General features: G+C 53.7%; 2 protein-coding genes across 3 annotated transcripts in view; both read right to left on the reverse strand.

The window, feature by feature from the left end:
- Positions 1-10,164, reverse strand: part of C1H4orf50 (chromosome 1 C4orf50 homolog) — a 50,987-nt gene extending 40,823 nt beyond the window's left edge. The window contains exons 1-3 of the mRNA XM_059165641.1: positions 8,494-10,164; positions 4,847-5,242; positions 1,421-1,559 (exon numbers count right to left, since the gene is read on the reverse strand). Of these exons, the coding sequence (XP_059021624.1) occupies positions 1,421-1,559; positions 4,847-5,133 (426 nt within the window). The 5' untranslated portion in view covers positions 5,134-5,242; positions 8,494-10,164. The remainder of the gene's footprint in view (positions 1-1,420; positions 1,560-4,846; positions 5,243-8,493) is intronic.
- A 56-nt stretch (positions 10,165-10,220) lies between these two features.
- JAKMIP1 (janus kinase and microtubule interacting protein 1) overlaps positions 10,221-20,146 on the reverse strand; it is a 127,920-nt gene continuing 117,994 nt past the window's right edge. Inside the window, exons 20-22 of one of the 2 annotated variants that reach the window (XM_059165624.1) lie at positions 15,084-15,149; positions 11,910-11,985; positions 10,221-10,732 (exon numbers count right to left, since the gene is read on the reverse strand). In XM_059165624.1, the coding sequence (XP_059021607.1) occupies positions 11,935-11,985; positions 15,084-15,149 (117 nt within the window). In that variant the 3' untranslated portion in view covers positions 10,221-10,732; positions 11,910-11,934. The remainder of the gene's footprint in view (positions 10,733-11,909; positions 11,986-15,083; positions 15,150-20,146) is intronic. The other variant, XM_059165614.1, reaches the window with a different exon arrangement.

Genomic DNA, 20,146 nt, shown 5'->3' on the forward strand with positions numbered 1-20,146 from the left:
TTCAGCCCATGTCCCGTGATATGCACGGTGTGCCACCGAAACAGGAATTTCACAGAACAGCATTCCTTGTATGCTAATGCCCTTTCTTATTTCCTAGTCGATCTCGTTTTGAAAATGCTGGTTGCAACAGGGAACTGGTCTGATGACCCACAAGCGGGCTTCCACCTGCAGCTGGATGGCCACTGCTGGGCTCTCCGGGGTCAGGGGGCGGCGGCAGGGAGGCTTTGAGAGCTGCACACAGCCGTCCTGGGAGCCTGTCGTTTCTACCTCTGCGGTGCTCCCCGAGTGTCCCCTACCTCCAGCCTTCATCGCCCCTGGAATCTTGCAATAAAGGCTAATATTTATGAAAGCAGCTGGTGTTATTTACTGCAACTATTGTGTTTTACATGTACTAACTCACTCGGCCCACACAACAGCCCCAGACAGTGGCAACTATATCATTCCCATTTCACAGAGGAGGAAACTGAGACCCAGAGAGGTTAAATCACTCGCCGCAGGTCACACAGCCAGGGAGTGGCAGAGTCATGGTTTGGCACCAGTCACTGCTTGTCCAAAACACTAACTTGTCCCCGTGCCTCCATCTCTCTCTCTCTCTCCCATGCAATTAGAATAATTGCCCCCAAACCCTATCCTGAGCTTCTCCTGTCAAAGTCCCCTAAAGCCTGCTCCTCGTTGCAATTAATATTTGGTCCACACCATGGTCCTGGCAACTTGGCCTTTCTGGAACCCTCCAGTCTTGCCAGCACCTTCTCTGCGCCCACACCCTCTGCTCTGGCTCCAGTATGTTCTCCCACACTCCTGTGCCCTTGCATAGGCTGTTACCCACACCTCACACGCCCTTCCCCTGAGGTCCAACTTAGTTGGCTCGGTTCTCTGTAGCTCCTCTCTACCCTCGACTCCATGCACACACCACGTGCCTGCACCTTTCCCCTGACACCTGGCATCCAATTTGGGAGGTCCTTGTCTCCTATCCATGTCCCCACCTGCATGCCAGCTCCCAAGAGTAGGGACCCTACATTAGTCATCAGCTTGCCCCTAGACAAGAGCTGGCTTCCCTGGGGCATGGAAATAAACTTCTGTGAGCGCAGAGCCCCTGCAGGTCAACCAATGCTCTCACCAACCCACTCCCCCTGCCAGATCCCAGCCGGGACCCTGGGGAGGCAGACAAGGCGGGATGTGGATCCCATTGTACAGGTGGGGCAGCTGAGGCCCAGAGAGGCCCTGGGAACTTGCCCCTGCCTGCATGTTGGAATGAGGTCCCCTCTGAAGCTCCTGGCTAGGCTCTCACAGCATCCCACCCCACTGACCCACTACTTCCGCCCCCATCTTCGCTCAACGGCAGCCGCTACCTCCTCTGAGCACGTGGGGCTACCCTGCAGGGTCAAGAAACAAGCTCTGGAAAGAAGAGGGGACGCGGTACCTGGCTGGCCAGCTCCTGCCGCAGGGCTTGCAGCGTCTCCTGGGCTCTCACAGTGGCGCTCCTTTCCTGTGTCACACGGGCACCCAGCTGGTCCACTGTCCGGAGAAGGTGTCTTTCAGAGAGCTCCAGCTCCTGGATCCTGCAGCATTGAGGCAGGAAGACGCTTAATCAGGAAGCAGTAAACATGGCCCAATATTCTCACCAACACTGAGGCCAACCATCTTTTTTTTTTCTGGTCATTGGCCAATTTGAAATTCTGACGAAATCACATTTCGTGAAACATTCATACACATGTAAGATGATCTAGACTACGTCAGAAGTATCTACGGAATAATAATGCATCCTGCCTCAGGAATCTTAACACTCTTCTTCTTCCTAAGCCAGTAATCCCGAGTTCAGGCGATACCAACAAAGAACAGAGCCCGGGACCCGCGGCCTGAGAGCTTTGTTTGTGTTGTTTCCATCAACCCTCACATTACTAGCCTGCAGGTGAGTTCCCCTACTGCTCCTTCACATGCCAGAAAACTCAGGATCCGAGAGGCCAGGCAACTCGCCCGAAGTCACACAGCATCCTAGAGGCCAGACTGACTCCCAAACTCATACTTTTAACCCTACGCTCTACTGCCCGTGTGTTACTTTAAGCCACCAAGTTTCAGTATTGTATTTTCGAAGTCCTTGGGTACCGATATGCTCAGAATAGAAAATGGAGTACCATTTTTCAGATTAAGGACCGGTTAAATATTTCTACTCAGTGCTGCATAGAACAAGGAAGCAGGGAGACACCCCCCACACACACACTCCAAGGCAGCAGAAGAAATGGTGTGGCTGCCGTTACACCCTGGGCGGGCCGCCTGGGTTCAAGTCCCAGTCCCCCGCCATGTGACTGGCCATGTGGGTGACCATGGAGACTTCACTGAACTGCCCTACACCTCATTTCCCCACCTGCAAGTTGAGGATAATACTATCACCCTATCTGGGGTATTGCTTTAAGGATTAAATACGTGACTATGTAAACACCATAAAATACATCACTAGTTTTTGATGTCGTGTTCCAAGATTCATTGTTTACGCACCACATCCAGGGCTCCACGCAATACGTGCCCTCCTTAGTACCCACCACCAGGCTCACCCATCCCCCCCACCCCTTGTCTCTAAAACATGTAAACCAACATGCAAACTGTGCCTGGAGCCGAATGAACACTCAAGGAGGGTAGAGCTACCGATAGTCTTGCGGCATTTACAGCATTTATGTTGGAGATGAATACACATGATTGACAAGGTAGTGAAGACGGGACTGGGTTTTCTTTCTCAAATTTCTAACTACTCTCTTTGTTCCTTTTATCATAAATACTTAAAGAATTTTCTTTCCTTATTTTGGCGGGGCAAGAGCATAGGGAGAGAGAAATTCAAGCAGACCCTGTGCTCAGCATCGAGCCCCATGTGGGGCTCGATCTCACGACCCCGAGATCACAACCCGAGCAGACACCGAGAGTCAGGTGCTTAACTGACTGAGCCACCCAGGAACCCCATAATAAATAGTTTAGAATGTTAACTCTTTCATCAGAATAAGGCCCAATTTACACTACCAACCTTGACCGTACCCTGGCAAGATGACCCCCATGGTCAAATTAACCCATTGTGCATTCAGATCCTGGCTTCCGCGCGTAGTGACCCTGGATAATGCAGTCTGCCCTCACTGTCCCAGCCCCGCTCATGCAGGATGGGGTGGCCCACCTTCTGAGAACAGAGGACACAGCCTACATTTCCCCACAGGTGGGTCCAGGATGCCCCCTCCCAAGTGGCCTCACCCTGGGCCCCAGTCCCAGAGGCCCCCCTCCCCTCCGTCACCTCCCCTCCCCACCACTCTCCTTGCATGGAGGGGTCTCCTTTGGTAGGGGTTTCCCATCATTTTCCCTGGGCCTGACACCTTTCTGGTTTTCACTGCCATATTTCTGGAGAAAGATTTGAATCCACGGCCATGTGGGGTTATGCCGCAGCTCTTTCTGGGGCTGGGAGGGATCTACCTTCCCTGGGTCTCAACCCCAGGACTGACGTGTGTCCCCTCAAATTCATAGGCTGAAATCTTGCCCTCCAGCCCCTCAGAACATGACTGTATTTGGAGACAGAGCCTTTACAAAGGTAGCTGAGTTGCCATGACGTCATCTGGGTGGACCCTGATCCAATCCGACTAGGGTCCTTACAAGAAGAGGGGATTAGAACACGGACATACACAGAGATACTGAGACATGAGGACACAGGGAGAAGGCGACCATCTACACACCACAGAGAGAGGCCTCAGAAGGAACCTGCCTGCACCGTGAACTTGGGACTTCCAGCCTCCAGGACTGTGAGACAGTACGGTTCTGTGAAGTCTCCCAGGCTGTGGTTCTCCGTTAGAGCAGCCCCAGCAAACTAACATAACTCAGCATGCGATTCTGGGGTGGGCCCGTGCAGGCGGCAGAATGAGTGAGTGATCAATGAATGAATGGAGGAATGGAAGGATGGCCGGACAACCTCATCAAGTAACAAAACTACTTTCTTGCTATGTGAACTCCCACCTGTAGAAAGTCTTACGAAGAGGAAAAAAGATAAAAAGCACAAGTAAATATACATTTAATAGCTTGCTTTTATTAAAATGAAGGAAAATACAAGAAAATGGTGAAGTCCCAGATAAATCCAAGATGCTTGGCTGCTGGGATCATGGCAAGCCTGTCAGGGTACATCTCAGGAGTGACCGTCCTGCATCTCTGCGTGGGATTTCCCCCGACATGCACACAGGACCGCACCTCACTCTGCCGGGCTCTGTACCGGATAATGGTCAGGAAACAGCACAGGCTAAGAGGAGGACCTGGGCTCGCATCCCAACCTCTGGACCCCATCACTTCCACCAGGAGAACAGAACCGAGGCCAGGAAAGTCAACAGTGAGAAACAAGCGCAGAGAGTCTGTCATAAAGATGGTGGAATTGCTAAAAGGCCGGACAGAGAGGACCGGCGACCTAGAGATGAGCCCCTGCCAGGTGCCCCTTTGCCCCTGCAGATTCTGGGCCTAGGAGCTGATTCTGGCCCTACGAGCCAGCCACCAGCAGGGGAGGACCAGAGAGGACGCCCAAAGCATGGCTGGGACACTGCGGATTGTCACCCCGAGCAGGAGAGGGCAAAGTACCCTGGCCTCTCCCTTCCTCCTCCACTCCTCCCTCCCATTGGCTGGCCCCCACGGAAGCCAGAGTGTGGGAGCCTGGGACATGGTACAGGCTCAGCCCCTGGCGTGGGGAGCAGAGGGCGGAACAGAGGAGGAACCAGAGGGGAGGCTGCCCCAGGCATCACATCTTCAGCTGCAGACACAAGTCAACATACCATCTAACCCCATTAAGATGCCCAGGAGTCCATCATTCAATACACCAAGAAGATCCAAATGTCTTATTTACCTGCTCCTTAGCTCAGACTCAGACATTATGTACTGGTCCACAGTGGCCAACAGCTTCTGCTCAGAGGATTCCAGCTGCTTCCTGAATGTGCCTGTGTCCACGTCGGGGCTTCCAGCAACTTCATCCACAGGACAGTCCTGCTCTTCATCGCTGTCCTCCGCGTCCTGAAATACCCAGCACGTGTCGATCTTCACATCCACATTCATTACGTCAAACCCATCACTGCTGGGTGCCCTGACCACATAGCTGAAACTCTTCTCCGTCCGTCCTGTAGCTGTGGGCTCCATCCCGGACAAAGGTCATGGGTCACGGCTTCGTAACAGTGAGTGGATTTGCAGCACTGACTTTCTGGAGATTTCCAGATGCCTGCAGGGCCTTCAGATTGCGCAGAATACCCTTTGAGGAGGGCAAGAACAGGTGAATTATTCACAAGTGGGCCTTGGGTTTCACTCACACGCATCATACAATATGAATGAAGTCCTCTCAGTTTACAAGCTGGCAGGCCAGAACGCACCCAAAGCAAGAAAACATTGCAGAAAAGTCACTTGGAATTAAGTGTTTAACCATAGGGCGCCTGGGTGGCTCAGTGGGTTAAAGCCTCTGCCTTTGGCTCAGGTCACGATCCCAGGGTCCTGGGATCGGGCTCCATATCAGACTCTTTGCTCAGCAGGGAGCCTGCTTTCCCCTCTCTCTCTGCCTATTTGTGATCTCTCTGTCAAGTAAGTAAATAAAATCTTTAAAAAAAAAAATGTTTAACTATGCACACAGAGAGGTAAACTGAAATTTCCAGGCAGAGCCATCAGAAATATAAACTCTCAGTGGTGCAGCTCAAGTTCAACCCTCAAGCTCTATGCCTCCTCTCTGAGGACAGGAAACATTGATCAGGGACCTAGAGCTAGTGCTGCACTTTGTGTGTCACCTGAGATCTTGGTCATGTTACCCTAGCTGGTCTGACTGTGCCGCTAACCCTAGGAAGTAGGCATTATCATACCCATTCTGTAGATGGTGAGACAGAGGCTCCAGAAAGTGGAGGGCCTTGTCCAGGCCTCATCTAGGAGAAATGCTAGAGTCAGGATTCAAACCCAGGTCCGAGTCCAAAACTCGGGAGGTGAGAAATAAACGCACCACAAGTCCAGCAGGAACACACATGTCCTGTGGGAGGGAGCTGGGGGCTGGAGGCACTCGGGTGGGCACAGGATTCTACCAGGCAGAAGCAGCCTGGGGGTCCCAGCCCCGTGGCAGCATCAGGACAGATGAAGGGAGTGGCCAGCCCTGTAGGTGCTCAGAGGGGAAATGAGGAAGGACAGAAGGTGGCTTGGGGCCATGTCCATGTGGGCCTTGAGCTCAAGGGCAAAGACTTTGCCACCTCTCTGGAGGGACTTGGGGGTGGTGTATGGGAGTGTTTAGAGGCTGGGAGGGCCTGCTCAGATGTTGCTTTGACGACGGAGGTCTCTGGGACATGCAGGAGGTGACAAGAGACTTTTGCCAGCTTTCTGACCCAGGGATGTCTCTCTGAAAGGCCTGGGGACCATCTCTTTGGAATGCAAACATTCAAGGAAATTAGAACCCCATCTCCCAGGTCCTGTGGGAGGCCAGGGGCCAGACTTCAGGGGTGCCTGCCTCCACACCCCACAGCCACCCTGGCATAAAGACGAGAAAATTTCATTCTCCTTTGTATAAAAAAAAAAAAAGATGAAAATTGAGAAGAAGATTAAACCTTAAGAGATGCTGTTAACTCTAGGGAACAAACTGAAGATTGCTGGGATGGGGTAACCGGGTGTCGGACATTAAGGGTGGTACGCGATGTGGTGAGCACTGGGTGTGATATGCAACTGACGAGTCACTGAACTCTGCCTCTGAAACTAACAACAAAAACAAAAGCGAAAACAAACCAACTCAACAAACACAGAGGGCCACCCTGGCGGCAAGGTGGATTTAGGGTGACCAGTGGGTAACAGATGGCACTGTCAAGTCCTCTTATTGGAGAAGTGACCGCTATTATCCTGAGGACACGTGCAGGATAGACTGTAGTGGCTTGGCTAGTAAAGGGGTGAGATTTCTTTCTGTCTTTGCAAATCTCTGGGCAAAGCGCTTGGAATGTACATCACACTCTATTTGCTGTTCCTTTAAGAATAAACGTGCTTTCTTTCTTGTCTACCTCCATGGAGAGGTTTTCTGGGTTGGGAGAAGATTTTGTTTTTAATTGTACTTTGCCATCAGTGACCAGTGTGCTAGGGTGACCCACAGGGCTTGTGACAGACACAGACTGGCCCAAGGTGATGGGTTGGGGTGTCAGTTGAGAGGGGATATAGTTAGGCATCTGGACCACACTGTCTGGGGCTGAATCTCATCTCCAGTCTCAGATGGGATCCTGGGAAAATTACCTAACTGCTGGGCATAGTCTGGGGGGAGGGCATAGTATGGGGTCTGCAGAAGCCCCGCAAGAGCTCTTAGACAACCTCAGGGAAGAGCACCACAAACTGGTAGACCTCTAGCAGGTTCTGGCTGAATGTGAGAAAACAGGCAAAAACAAACATGTCATGGTACTGGGACCATCGGGCAAGATTCCACGGGTCACAGACTGGTTATGGAAAGTGCTGGAAAAGCAAGAGACCCAGACTGGGAGACTTTCAGCCTATAGGCTGGAAGGACAGGGAAGAAAGGGGGAAGGAGTGGTCAGTGGGAGGAAAGCTAATGCATTTGCTTAGATACATGTTGAACTCACGCTAAAGCACAGTGTTCATCTCTCCAAGGTTACCAGGGAACCCTAACAAGGTGCCCCATGCACCTATGGGCTCTCCACCATAGGGCCGCAAAACTGTGCTGGGAGCAGTCAGGAAATCCCATGCCTTTTGGATGCGCTAACCCCAGAAGCATCAGTGTAGCACCCACGCCCCACCTTTTGCATTTCACAGAAGTCCCACTCACGACATGCCAGAGAGGGCAATTATATCCGTGAGCATCGGGTGCCAAGATGAAGGAGGGCCACCGGCCATGTCCTTGTGCCATATGTGGACCCACTCGTCCCGGCCTGACAGGGACTTACCCCACTTTCAAACTAGAAGTCCCACATCCCAAATGAGGACGGCCTGTCAGCCTGGCTGGTCTCCTGGCCCACAGCACCACCAGAACGGTATGGGGGGAGGGACACATGGGTGAGCCCTGGACTTCCCTGCCCAGCTATGCATGGGTTGCCACTGGCACAGAGGAGGCAGGAATGAGGGGGATGGGCTGCACCATGTACCAGGAACTTGACAGGGCTCTCCCTCAGCGTCCCCAGCAGATCTGTGAGGAGGGTGGTGGGAAAGGGTGGACCGGACCCTTCTCCTTCCTGTACAAGACACTGACCCAGGGTTTGCCTGAACTTGTAGTTCTTCTGTCCCGGGAACCACACCCATGGGGGACTTTGTGCTACGAGACAGCCATGAGGGGTGTACACCACCCTCCCGCCCCAGGAATGGACGGCTATGATGAAGTCCAGGTACAGGTCTGCTGGGCCACCAGAACTCTGAGGTCCCATGACTACAATGCCTCTTGGAACTGGCCTATCCCTGGCAGGAACTTTAGAAGCAGTGCCCAGGACAGTCACAAGAAACACTGACTCCTATTGGGGACTTGGGGTTTCGAAGCCAGGGCCGCCCCCATACCTGCTTGTGTGTCTCACTCCCTTGCACCTGCGCTGTCTCAGAGAATGGGTCCTGGTCCCCCAGGGACTGGATGGTCTCCTTTGTGGACGAGTCCCACTGAGGGAGCCATGGATGCTGCCTGTCACATGTCCTGCCAGGATCCGGGAGTCCTATGGGTCTGCCTAGTTATGCCTCACAGAGACAAGAGGCAAAGCATTGCATGGGGACCATCACCCCCATCCCCATCTTCTGAGAAGAAGTTATGACTCAGAGCAGCAAGTACTTTGCCTGTGTCTGCCGTGGGAAAAGGGCCAGGCTGGGAGTGGACCCAGACGGGTCTGACTTCAAAGCCAACAGCATTCCTGTCCTGTTGTCTGAGTAGGAGAACTGAGCAGACAGAAGGATGGGGACAGGAGGACATGGGGACCACACTCCTGGACGCTCTTGCAACAGGGAGAAGACAGACACTTGGTGCCACAGAAAATCTTCCGAGACCAGCATGCAACTCCTCGACTTCTATCTACTAAGTTAGCAAAGCAGGGGCTCTTGATGCTGCCTGGAGTCCAGCAGAAGCAGACGGGTGTTCCTTTACACTCGCTGCCTGGTTCCACACTCCCTTCGTTACCCAGGATGCACAGTTGTCTGTCTTCAAGCAAAGACATCAGTTCATTCACATTTGGATACCAAATAGTGGTAAGTCGTGGGGGCTGGTGTGGCAGGTGCTTTGGGTCTAGATTTCAACAGAGAATGGTCACTTCTCAGCTGTCCTGGTGTGCGTTTGCTTAGAGCCCCTCCCCCCCAACTCTTTGATTTGGTTTGGACATTCTGCCCCATCTGGCGGGGGCACATCTTCCGTGCCCACTGCAACCTCCTTCTCCATCCTTGGTTTGCCCTTCTGAGAACCTCCAGCCCCTCTGCTGGGCTCCCATCTCAGCGGAGCTCCTCAGTGGCCTCAATCTCAGTCACTTGGCTTTCTCCAAAGGTTCTTCTTCCTAGAAATCCCGGGGTTGCTCTCGCAGCCGGTCCTTGGGATCAGCCCGTCCCTGCTGGTTCTCCTAGGGCGCTTGTCCTCTCCTTCGCACCTTCTGTTTCCCTTCACCCCTCCTAATTTCACATGTCTCCTTCCAGACGTTTAGGAGAGAACGGTCGTGTGAGCAGGGGTTTCTTTGGGAGACGCTCGCCCACCTACCCCACCTGCCCTAGAATAACAGTAGCAGCAACACCCCCAAGCCACTTCCCTTCCCAGGGGCTCCCTCTGGGACCGACTCTCGCCAGCTCCTGCCTGTCCTCCCTGCTGCCCCACTCCGTCTCTTAGGCCAGGCTCCTGAGGTCAGGAAGGGCTCCCTCCTCCACAATGGTGAGATCGCGGCCCTGGTGTCAGAGGGAGGCTTGTTCCCCATGGATGCTCCCTGCTACACTCCACCTTCTAGCATTTTCCCTCGACAGGGCCTTGCAAACTACAACCTAGATGAAAGGCTGCCTGAGAACGGTGTGGTCTGTGTCCACCTTCTCATTCCTCATTCCATGTGGCCCCAGGGACAGTCATGCTCTGGGACTGTCGCCGTGTCACATCCACAAAAGCGATGGAGCCTGTGGCTTCTTTCTTGGAAATCTGAGGTCCTCGGATCTGCCCTCCACAGTGGGTGAATCTCTAGTCCCTCCTGAGTCCTGCTCGTTCTCTCTCTCTCTCTCTCCCTCCCTCCCTCCCTGGTCATCACCTAATGGATCTGAAGGGATTTGCTGACCAGGGTTTGAACTTGGGTTCGAATCACAGGGACATTTGCAAGTCACTCTGGCTGACAGATTCCAGGGTACACAGAGCACAGTTCATGGAGATATATGTACATAGGTCTATGTCCAGCTGGACATGCCCCCATGGCTGGGGGGCAGGGGGCATGCAGAGCAGGGACAAGGACTCTGGCCCAGCCCCTGACAGTGCAGTGGCCCTCCAGTGACTCAGTTCTAGTAATTGCACTTAGTTTCCTGGTATTCAGGTCTCTGCCCCTCAGGCTTAGAACGTGCCAGAGTAGGGACTCGGATGAAGCCCCGAGCTTGACAAAATCCCCATCGTCTTCGGGGTTCCTGCAGCTCAGCCCAGCCGGGGCCCAGCCATGGAGCCAAAAGGCCTCCTCATCGAGTACTCGTGGATTCTGTGTTCAGTCTCTGGCTTGAAGTTGCTTGTTTTGCTGTTGAATTTTGCTTTGAGTGGGGCTGGGGTTGCCATGGGGACTCAACATATTCCATAAGCAATTTTTCTATCCTGTAAGATTAAAAAATAATTTGCAGTGTTGTAAGAATTGAGGGTTAAAAAAGGTTGGGGAAGCCCCTGGCTTGCCTGCCCCACTGGCCCCCGCTGCTGGCCCATCTCTCCAGCTGAGCCCACTGAGAGACTTTCCCTGACAATGTAGGGTAAGAGGAAACAGGACTCAGATGGCCTGTCCTCCAGTACCTGACCCACCCCCCTCACGGTTACCCTCACTCCCCATCTGATTAGACCTGGGACCCTCCCTGCCCTCACTACACAAACACTGCCTGAATGTCCACCACGTGCCATGCACTGACCTAGGCCATGGGACCCAGAAGATACAAAGCAAAACTCTGTGCTCAGAGGCCAAGCTCAGGGCTCCCATGAGAATATCAGTCAGGGAAGGAACCAGCAGCAGACCTCAGCCTGGGGATCAGGGAGCTAGTGGGCACTGTGGGCCTCCCGAGAGCTCAGAGGGCTCCCAGCCTGGGCTAGATTCAGAGGCAGAACTGTAGATCCAGCGGACCTGGAAGAACCCCACCACCCCACCCCTTAGCCTTATCCCTAAGGAGGGCACTCAGAGCAAAGAGAATGGGGGAGGACATGGGTGTCCAAGCAGGAGCTTGGGTGAGAGCTGGGTCCTGGGGCCAGGCGGACCAACTGCTCTGATGGCTTCCGTCCCAAGTCCCTGAGCAACAGAACCAGGCACAGGGCTGGGGGGCAGGGAGCTGGGGAGGCTTGCCACACAGGCTTCCTGGGTATTTTATATTCAGGTCATGGACTTGCCCATCAGTCCACTGCTCCTGAAGACCCCTGACCCCAGAAACCTGCAATAGTCTGTCCACAGGCAATAGAGAACAACAGAAACTAAGCCAGAATAGAAAGAAACTTTGGAAAAACCACAACCCCCAGCCCTTTTGGAATATGAACTACAGCAGGGCCACCACCAGGTCCCCACTGTCCCTTCTTCACAATGAGCATTCCCAACCTCCCTGGAGGGGTGGGACTCTCCAGCAACCCCTGGTGGCCCCCCTCCCTCATCTCGCCCCAGGGTCCAGAGTCTCTCAGAAATCTGCCACAGACCACCTTCCCCAGAGCCTTGTCACTCAGGGAATGTCATGGCCAGAAATGGGAGAAATTCTCCTTCCCGGAAAATCATCAAGTTTATCTGTGAAATTGAAGGGATACCAACCCGAGTTCTTTGCTCACTGAAGTCATCAAGGCCACAGAATGAATGCTAGTGAGAAAAACAAAAAAAGGAACAAAAACTATAAAATAAGACCAAAAGAAAATGAGGGAGGAAAAGAAAAGAAAAGAAAAGAAAAAGATGTAAGATACGTCGTATGGGATTCAGTGACACATTTCACAAGAACTACCACCCTGGGGTCGGGTTCAGAAGGAGGCCAGGGAAGTGAGCAGGCCTGGACACTGACATCATCTGGAAACCCAACCACCAGAGTCCTCCTGCACCCCCACCTGCTCTCCCCAGACACCTAGCTGACTCAGACCCAGATGCTTTCGGTGTTGAGACATGGCTTTCCTGCAGATGGTAGCAGGATACGTTACAAGTGGAGGAAGGATGCTCCCATGGTCACAACTGGTGGCTCCCACCAAAAGGCCGGGTCTGGCCTGCACCCAAGGACCCAGTGGGCTCCCTCTAGTCCACAGGAAACCCAGACCCATCTGCCCATGAGCAGAAGCACCCCCCACCCTGGCCAGCACCATCCCTGCCAGGGCCCGCTCTCCAAAGAGACCATTATTTAAAATCTTTGGTGCCAGGGCACCTGGGTGGCTCAGAGGGTTGAGTCTCTCTGCCTTCGGCTTGGGTCATGATCTCAGGGTCCTGGGATCGAGTCCCGCATCGGGCTCTCTGCTCAGCAGGGAGCCTGCTCCCCCCCTCTGCCTGCCTCTCTGCCTACTTGTGATCTCTCTCTGTCAAATAAATAAATAAAATATTTAAAAAAATTTTTGGTGGCATTCAATTCATCTGCTTTAAAAAGAAAAAATTAGTAGGGGGGAAAGTGGCCTTAAAGGAAGGAAAAATTACACAGATTCAGTTTGAAAGTAGATTTCTTTTTCTGGAAATGAATTCATGACTCCCTTTACTCCAAAAGGATTGCTGCTCATCAGGTGGAACCTGTTGGAGCACCATCCAGGGTTTGGGAAGTGGTTCTCCCTCCCACCATGACATAACTCCCTTAAATTATTTATTAAAAAAAATTAAAATCTAAACAAACAGCCACCAACTTGTACACAAGTTTTGGAATCACTGTAGGTTGGAGCTGGACAGAGCCTGTGTGGAGTCACCCAGCTGTCATTTTCCATATGGGGAAACTGAGGCCCCAGGAAGGGGAAGGACTTCCTGGTGAGGTGTGGCAGGGAAGGGTTCCTGGTCACCGACATGAGCCACGGACAATGAGGCTGCAGCCATTTTCCACCAGCAGCCCCAGGGAAATGTGTGTGGGTGCTTCTCATCCTACCGGCCCAACCAGGAGTCTGCATGCTATTTGCTTCCCTCTGCAACTTCTGTGTGATGAAAGGACACAGACCAACATGCAAACGCTTGCTTTGACAAGACCAGAGGACAGAAGGGGGCTTTGCACATCGCCCAGGACCCACCTGCCTCATTTCATGTGTGTGACTCGACAACAGTGGCATGCTTAAAGTCTCTTTGCTGTCCTTCCCTGCTTTGTGACCAATTTTGCTCACTGGAATCCTAAAGCCCAGCTTGGGTGCTGAGACATACCCCCATGCTCATGCAATCCTCACAACCACTCACAAGATGGGGAGAGATTTAAGCCCCCAGGCCAGGGCAAAGGGAGAAATCCCCCAGGGTTCCAGGGCTGGCCTGGGGCAGAGCTCAGACATACCTGCCTGCGAAGCCAGGTTATCCCCAGAGATTCTTGGATGGAATTAGACTTGACATTCCCTTGGGACCTCAAAACAGCCCCAGAAGATTGTGGGGCGGGCATCTGGCCAACAGAGACACTAGGCATCTGCTTAAACCAGAATCCCACATGGGTACCCAGGACTCTAGCACAAGACCCGCCTGAATCCGTGTGCTGAGCCGGCCAGCCATGACCCTCTGCTGCCCCCTACAGGAAAGCACCAGCCGTGCAGGCTGGAGGCACTGAGGGTCTCTGTGAAGAGGAAGTATGGGAAGGTTACTCCTGCATCCTCTCAGGAAAGAAAGGGGAGAAGCTTCTGAACTGGCTTAGCATCATCTGAAGAGCTGTACTGTCTGTTTGGGCCCATGGTGTCTGACTGCCTCCAGGATGGGGAGGTGCTGTTTTCACATTTGTACATATCTGTCCTGAAATTGGCCCTTGGGGGACTTCCATGACCTTGACCCCATTTCGGGGGTAGGTGGGCTTCCTCTCTCCTAAGACCTGCCTCAGGCAATGGAAACCTGCCAATGCCCTCCCTCCCTCTTCCTCCCCCGGGGTGACTGCATATTGGACTTCCAGGTTCAGACCAGGGTCCCTTCCTCGGGCACATTGTCCTTGATGACCGGCGGGGGGGGGGGGGTGGAGACTAGAACCTTCATGGGGCTCACACACTTGCGCTTACCTCTGTAACACAGAACGTGCTTTACTGGTCTACGACTCATCTATGACTCATCAGGCAAACAAGTGCGGTGCCCTATTCCATGGGGAGAACTGTCTTGGAAACAGCAGCGCATACAAGCTGGTCCCTGAGCTCAAGGACGGATGGTCACTGGGTGGATGCACAGGAGGTGGGAAGGGCAGGACAGAGATGCCACACATGTGGTTCTAAGTGGCCCTCGTCTGTCTGCCTGGACCAATGGAACATGCCAGAAGGGCTGAGCAGTGGCTGTGGCACCCAGGAGACCAGCTACCCCTTCCCAGCTGCAGGTTCAGGGTCCAGTGTCCCCTCCCACAAAATGATGCTAATGCAGAGAGACACACAAGGCCTGGTATCAACATGGGGATAGGTCAGCCTTGCTTCCCACTGGGAGGGGAAAAACTCCCGAGAACACACCACTGGCACACAGAAGTCCTCTAAGATGAAGGGGTCCGTGGGAGGTAACCAAGCCCGGCTTGCCACTCTAGAGAGGATCACACCGTCCCTGAAAGGTCTTTTGTAGGGGGGAGGGGAAGGTATCTCACCCCGGCTCTGCCCAAACACAAAGTTGGTCCCAAACTGCACTTTTCTTCCCTAGAAAAGCATTTGAACGAGCTACTTATTTCGTGGATGTGACCATCTTGGGGGGACCAGAGCAGAGAAGGGAGCAAGAGGTGAATCCATTCTTGCATTAGAAAGCTGGCAGAGCGGAAGGACAAAGCCCCAGGGTGACCTGTCCCAGCAAGAAGTGGGGGAGGGGAGGGGTGGGCGCCCCACCTACCTTTTCCTCCAACTCCTTCAGATGTCTCTTCTGGGTCTCCAGCTTAGCCTCCAGTTCTCGGATTCTCTGAAACACACGACCTCGTGCATCAGACAAGGTAAAATTTCTGGGTTCAAAACTTTCTCTTTACTCTTCACCGTGGTGCGTGTGGGACACCATCAGAGAAGTGGGCAAATACAGGTGGGCAGCGTGCCTGGCAGGCCTGCATCCCCACAGCCCGAGTCCAGATGGAGGGCCCCCAGCAGGAGGCTCCCCAGCAGGAGGCTCCTTGACCCCCATCCTCCACCACGGAAGGTCGATTTTGCCAGTTCCTGAAGCACACGGAAACGGAATCACACGGTGTGGACTCTTAGCATAGGATCTCTTTAAAACAGAAGCCTCCCATCTGGACCGGGACACGGAGGTGCCTGGGGCAGGCTAATAGAGATCATGGATTCGAGGTAGCATCAGACAATGTGCTTATGCAAGGCTGACAAGCTGGGGCAGGGCCCCAGCCCCTTAGAAGCCCGCTCGGCACAAGTGTGAGAATGGTCAACCATTCTGATCTGCTCAGGACAGTCCTGGTTTTGCCACTGAACATCTGGGGTCCCCAGCAACCCCTCAGCCCCGGGAACCCAGAATGACTGGTCACCCTGTCTGCTGCTGCACCCACTAAATGCCCCTTGGGGGCACACACCCTAGCTCCAGAACTTACAAGCCCATTCCTTCCAGTTCCACGTGGCATCCCACCCAGGATGTCCCACAAGCACAGACTTTTCCAGAGAGTCACCCTTCAAGTGCTGGGACCAGCCACCCCTGACCACTGTCTATCTGGCGGCCTCCCTGCCACACCTGAATGTAGGTGGAGAGTTCCCTCCTGCAGTGTCCTTGGGCTGCAGGGCCAGTGACCCAGGCCAGGCCTTATAAGCACTTGGCCTCCAGGGACTCTTAGCCAGGCCTGGAGAAGCCATCCATGCATTCTGTAGGGCTATGGTTCTCAAATCCGAGTCAGGGTCACCTGGAGGGCTTGCAAATCACTGGAGGCCCCCAGCAGAGTTTCTGACTTGGTTTCAGGGGGTCGAGCCTGAGCACCTGCATTCCAGTGAGTTCCTGAGTGATGCAGATGCTGCTTGTCTGCGGACCCACTTTGAGAACTACCTCTGTGGACACCTTCACCCGTTTAACAAATACAGGTCAATGTGCCTGGGGCCCTAAGGAGTTTGCAGACAGAAGCATTCATTATTCAGGTACCCAGATGGCCCACTGGATCAAATGTCACAGAGAAAATCAAGTGGAAGCAGGGACAGGGGTGGGGTGCTATTCTATGTGGGTGCTCCAGGCAGGGGACTCTGGAGCCCAGAGAGGAGAAGGGTGGGGCACTGAGCCTTGGGCTGGGAAAGCCAGCAGAGGAAGAGCCCAGCCCAGCACCCACAGTGTACCAGACTCGGGAGGGGGCAGGGAATTCCAAGCAGAGGGAACAGGATACACAGGGACATGGGAGCAGAGGGATGGGGGCAACGCTCAGAGGGTCTGGAACATCCCAATGAGGAGCTCACAGATTTGGGGTATTGTGGGGAGCCTGTGAAGGGTTTAAAGCAGGGAAATGATGAGAGTTTGATTTTGGAAAGGTCACACTGCCAGAAACAGGGAACAGACTGGCATGGAAGACACCAGAAAATTACTTATCCTCAGATATGAGGTCTCAGGCAAGGGATTCGACCTCTCTGGGCCTTGATTTCCTGATCAATAATTAAAGGTCATTGTGCTGCCCATGTCTGAGGGTCTACCAGCTGAATCTGTGCAAAGGGCTCAGAGCAGAGTTGGCATAGAGTACGCATCCCATAAAAGATTAGGAAACCTGTATGTTTCTGATTCTCCTCCACCTGAAGGAAGGGATGTATACTTTGGTGTGGCCATGACTGTCCCCAAGGATCCCCTTGCAAGGTGAGGAGGGAGAGAGCACCCAACAATGAGCACAGAACTCAGCTGGGGGGACGCCTGGGTGGCTCAGTCAGTTAAGCAACTGCTTGCAGCTCAAGTCATGATCCCAGGGTCCTGGGATCGAGTTCTGCATCGGGCTCCTTTGCTCAGCGGGGAGCCTGCTACTACCTCTGCCTGCTTCTCTCTGCTTGTGCTCACTCTCTCTGATTCTCTCTCTGACAAATAAAATCTTTAAAAAAAAAAAACAAAAACACAAAAACTCAGCTTGGCCCTAGCCTGGTCTTTCACCCCAAGCTTAGGTGTTGGGGAATCACAAAATTTCTAATATCTGAACCCCTCTTCTGTGACCCCATAACCCGAGGTGAAATGGGGGCTCCTGAGGCTGGGGGAAGGGCCTTGTATATTACAGGGTCATGTGAAGGGAGGGTGAAGCTTTACAGCTTTCCAAGACCTTGCAAAACTCCCCCAGGAACAACTTCCAGGCTTTGAGGAAGAGGTCCCTGCCCTCACAGAGCTTACCCTCCAGTGGGGAGGGGGCAGCTAATTCCACAGGGCTGGGGTGTGGGGGGGCTCCCCAGGCTATGTCTGAATGGAAGGGGAGGACAGAAGGGACCTGTCCTTTTGTCCCTGGCAAGGGGCCCAGCAGGTGCCAGGCTGGGTCAGGGTGGGGAGGGGCACCGTAATGAGAACATGACCGCACGTGGCCTTGGATTCTAGTCCAAGGATGAAGGGACAACTGGGGTGGGGGATGCAGGGTTCAAGTAGGGAATGGCTCCTTCCCATTCTTCAGGGGTTGGGGGCAGGATCCCCTGCCCAGCAGAGCTCACCACGGGACTCTGGCCACCCCCATCCCATCTCCCTGTTTATCATCACCAGGTGTGCCTGCACAAGGCTGAGACTTTGTCTTGTTTGCCCTTAAACACGGCTTGGCACCCAACACCTGCCCAGTCACCAGATATTAAATGAGTGACTGTCACAGACATGACAACATGACAGAGTACAGAGTGAAGGTTGTGCTGGGGGGAAAAGGTCAAGTGCAGCAGAGAGGAACTAACACATGTCCAGGGCTTAGCTTTTGGCTCTTCCCAGTACTTTAATTCAATTCTCCACTGACTCTGCTATGACTGTCCCCATTTTACAGGTTTGGAAACTGAGACTCTGGTGACACTATAAGTCAGGGCGTTTTTGAATCCAGACTTGTCTGACCTGAAAGGCTGTGCTCCCAGTGCCACCCCATAGCTTTCCATACACAGGCCGTGAGCTCCACTGGCCACAGTTGGTGGGGGAGGGGGAAAGGCCACCACTACCTGTGTGGCTAGCTCTTACCCAGCTCCTGTGGCCTCTGGTTTTAAAAGTCCTATATTCAGCAGCTGCTGCTTTGGAAAGTTACAGCTTATAAACATTGCATACCTTTTGTCAAGCTCAGTAAACCATTCCTACCCCAGGACCTTTGGACTTGCTGCTCTCTGCGCAGAGCACAGGGGTTCGTCTCCACATCATTTCCCATCTGTCCTCATAGCCTTTCTGACATCCTTGGTGTTTATTTGTGCTGTGAGTTTCCTCACTAGATTATAAGAGCATGTTATCCATGAAAGCAGGGATTTGGCTCCCTGCCCCAGCCCCAGGGGCCAGTCTTGTGCCTGACACATAAGTACTCTTCTGGTACACAGCCACTGAAGGCAAGCAGGAAGCCACAAAACCTCACTTTTGCTGACACTCTGGGGTCTCAGGGCTTGTTGGAAGGAAACCGTCCCCTCTGGTTGGGCATCACATGAGGATGGCCAAAGCCAGGAAATTCTGTTACAAGGAACAGGTGTGCTCTCAAGTCTGAACATCTTTTACGAAGGCACCAAGATGCCGGCTGGGGCCCCCATGCCGGCTACTGTCACACATATGGCACTTGGCAGGGACAGGGAGCAAGGAGCAGCGAGCGCCATGGTGTCTCAGATACCCCTGTGCCTGCCACACCGGGAAAGTCTGGCCAAACATCTCCCCCTTAAGTCCAAGTCTGGAGGAAGAGCTCTCCAAACTTCCCAGAAGCACAGAATGCAGAAGCTGAGGCCCAGAGGTAAGCCTTGCCATTGATTCAGTCAATGAGATGAGCCCTATCCTCTGAGTTCTATGGTCCAATGCCACCGGGCGGGGTGGGGGGGGGCGTTCACCTGGCCTAAGTCAGGGTGACAGGGTGAGGGGAGAAGCGCAACAAGGAATGAGAGCTCATGCTCTTCCAGAACCAAAAAAGGAATGAGACCCTGCTATGGACTGAATGGCACCCCAGCCCCAAATTCCTAGGTTGGAGCTGTAACCCCCAGTGTGAATGGATCTGGACGTGCGGCCTCCAGGAGACATTAAGGTTAAGTAAGGTCATAGGGTTGGTCCCTGATCTGGTAGGGTTGGTGGCCTTATAAGAAAAAAAAATCTCTCCCTCCGACTCGCCCCCCTCTTTCTGCACTGTTTGTCCCCCTCTGGTCATTTGAGGGCACAGGGAGTAGGAGGCCATCTGTGAGCCAGAAAGAGCCCAGAGGCCCCACTGGCCACCAGATCAGCCAGCCCTTTGCTCCTGGCCCTCCAGCCTCCAGAGCTGTGACCCACAGGAGTCTGTCTGTGACATTTGTCACAGTGCCCAGAGTGGATGGAGACAGGCCCTTACTCCCTTCTGGAACTCACAGCCATGGATCTTGATTTACAATCCCCCCACACTGAGCAGCTTTTTTCTGCAGAATCCAATTCCAAGGTGCGGCCTGAGAGTCAGCATTTCTAACAGCGCCCAGGGAGGCTGCTGCTGCAGCTGGTGGTCCCTCCTCCCCCTCCCCCGCTGCCTCCCTTTCCCTCCACACCCTGAGCTCCAGTGCCCCGCCCAGCAAGGCCTACCATTGCTCTGGTCATTGTCACTGCAAATTCTTGGTCTCCATCCTTAGTGGCCAGCCCTACACCAGCAACGTCGCCACTCACTCGGGCCACGGGGATTCCAAGTCCTCCCTTGCCCCTTCCGCCCCTCATCGCTGGGTGCCTGCCTTTCTTCCTCCCTCAGGACAGGAGGCGGCCCGGTGTGCCAGGACAAAGCCGCAGCTTCAACATGGTGGCCTTCTTCCCCGTCCCCACCCCCCACCCTCCCCCTCTGCTTGGAAGTCTGGGCCTCTGCC

Source organism: Mustela lutreola, chromosome 1 (assembly GCF_030435805.1).
Source record: "Mustela lutreola isolate mMusLut2 chromosome 1, mMusLut2.pri, whole genome shotgun sequence".
NCBI classification, from domain to species: domain Eukaryota; kingdom Metazoa; phylum Chordata; class Mammalia; order Carnivora; family Mustelidae; genus Mustela; species Mustela lutreola.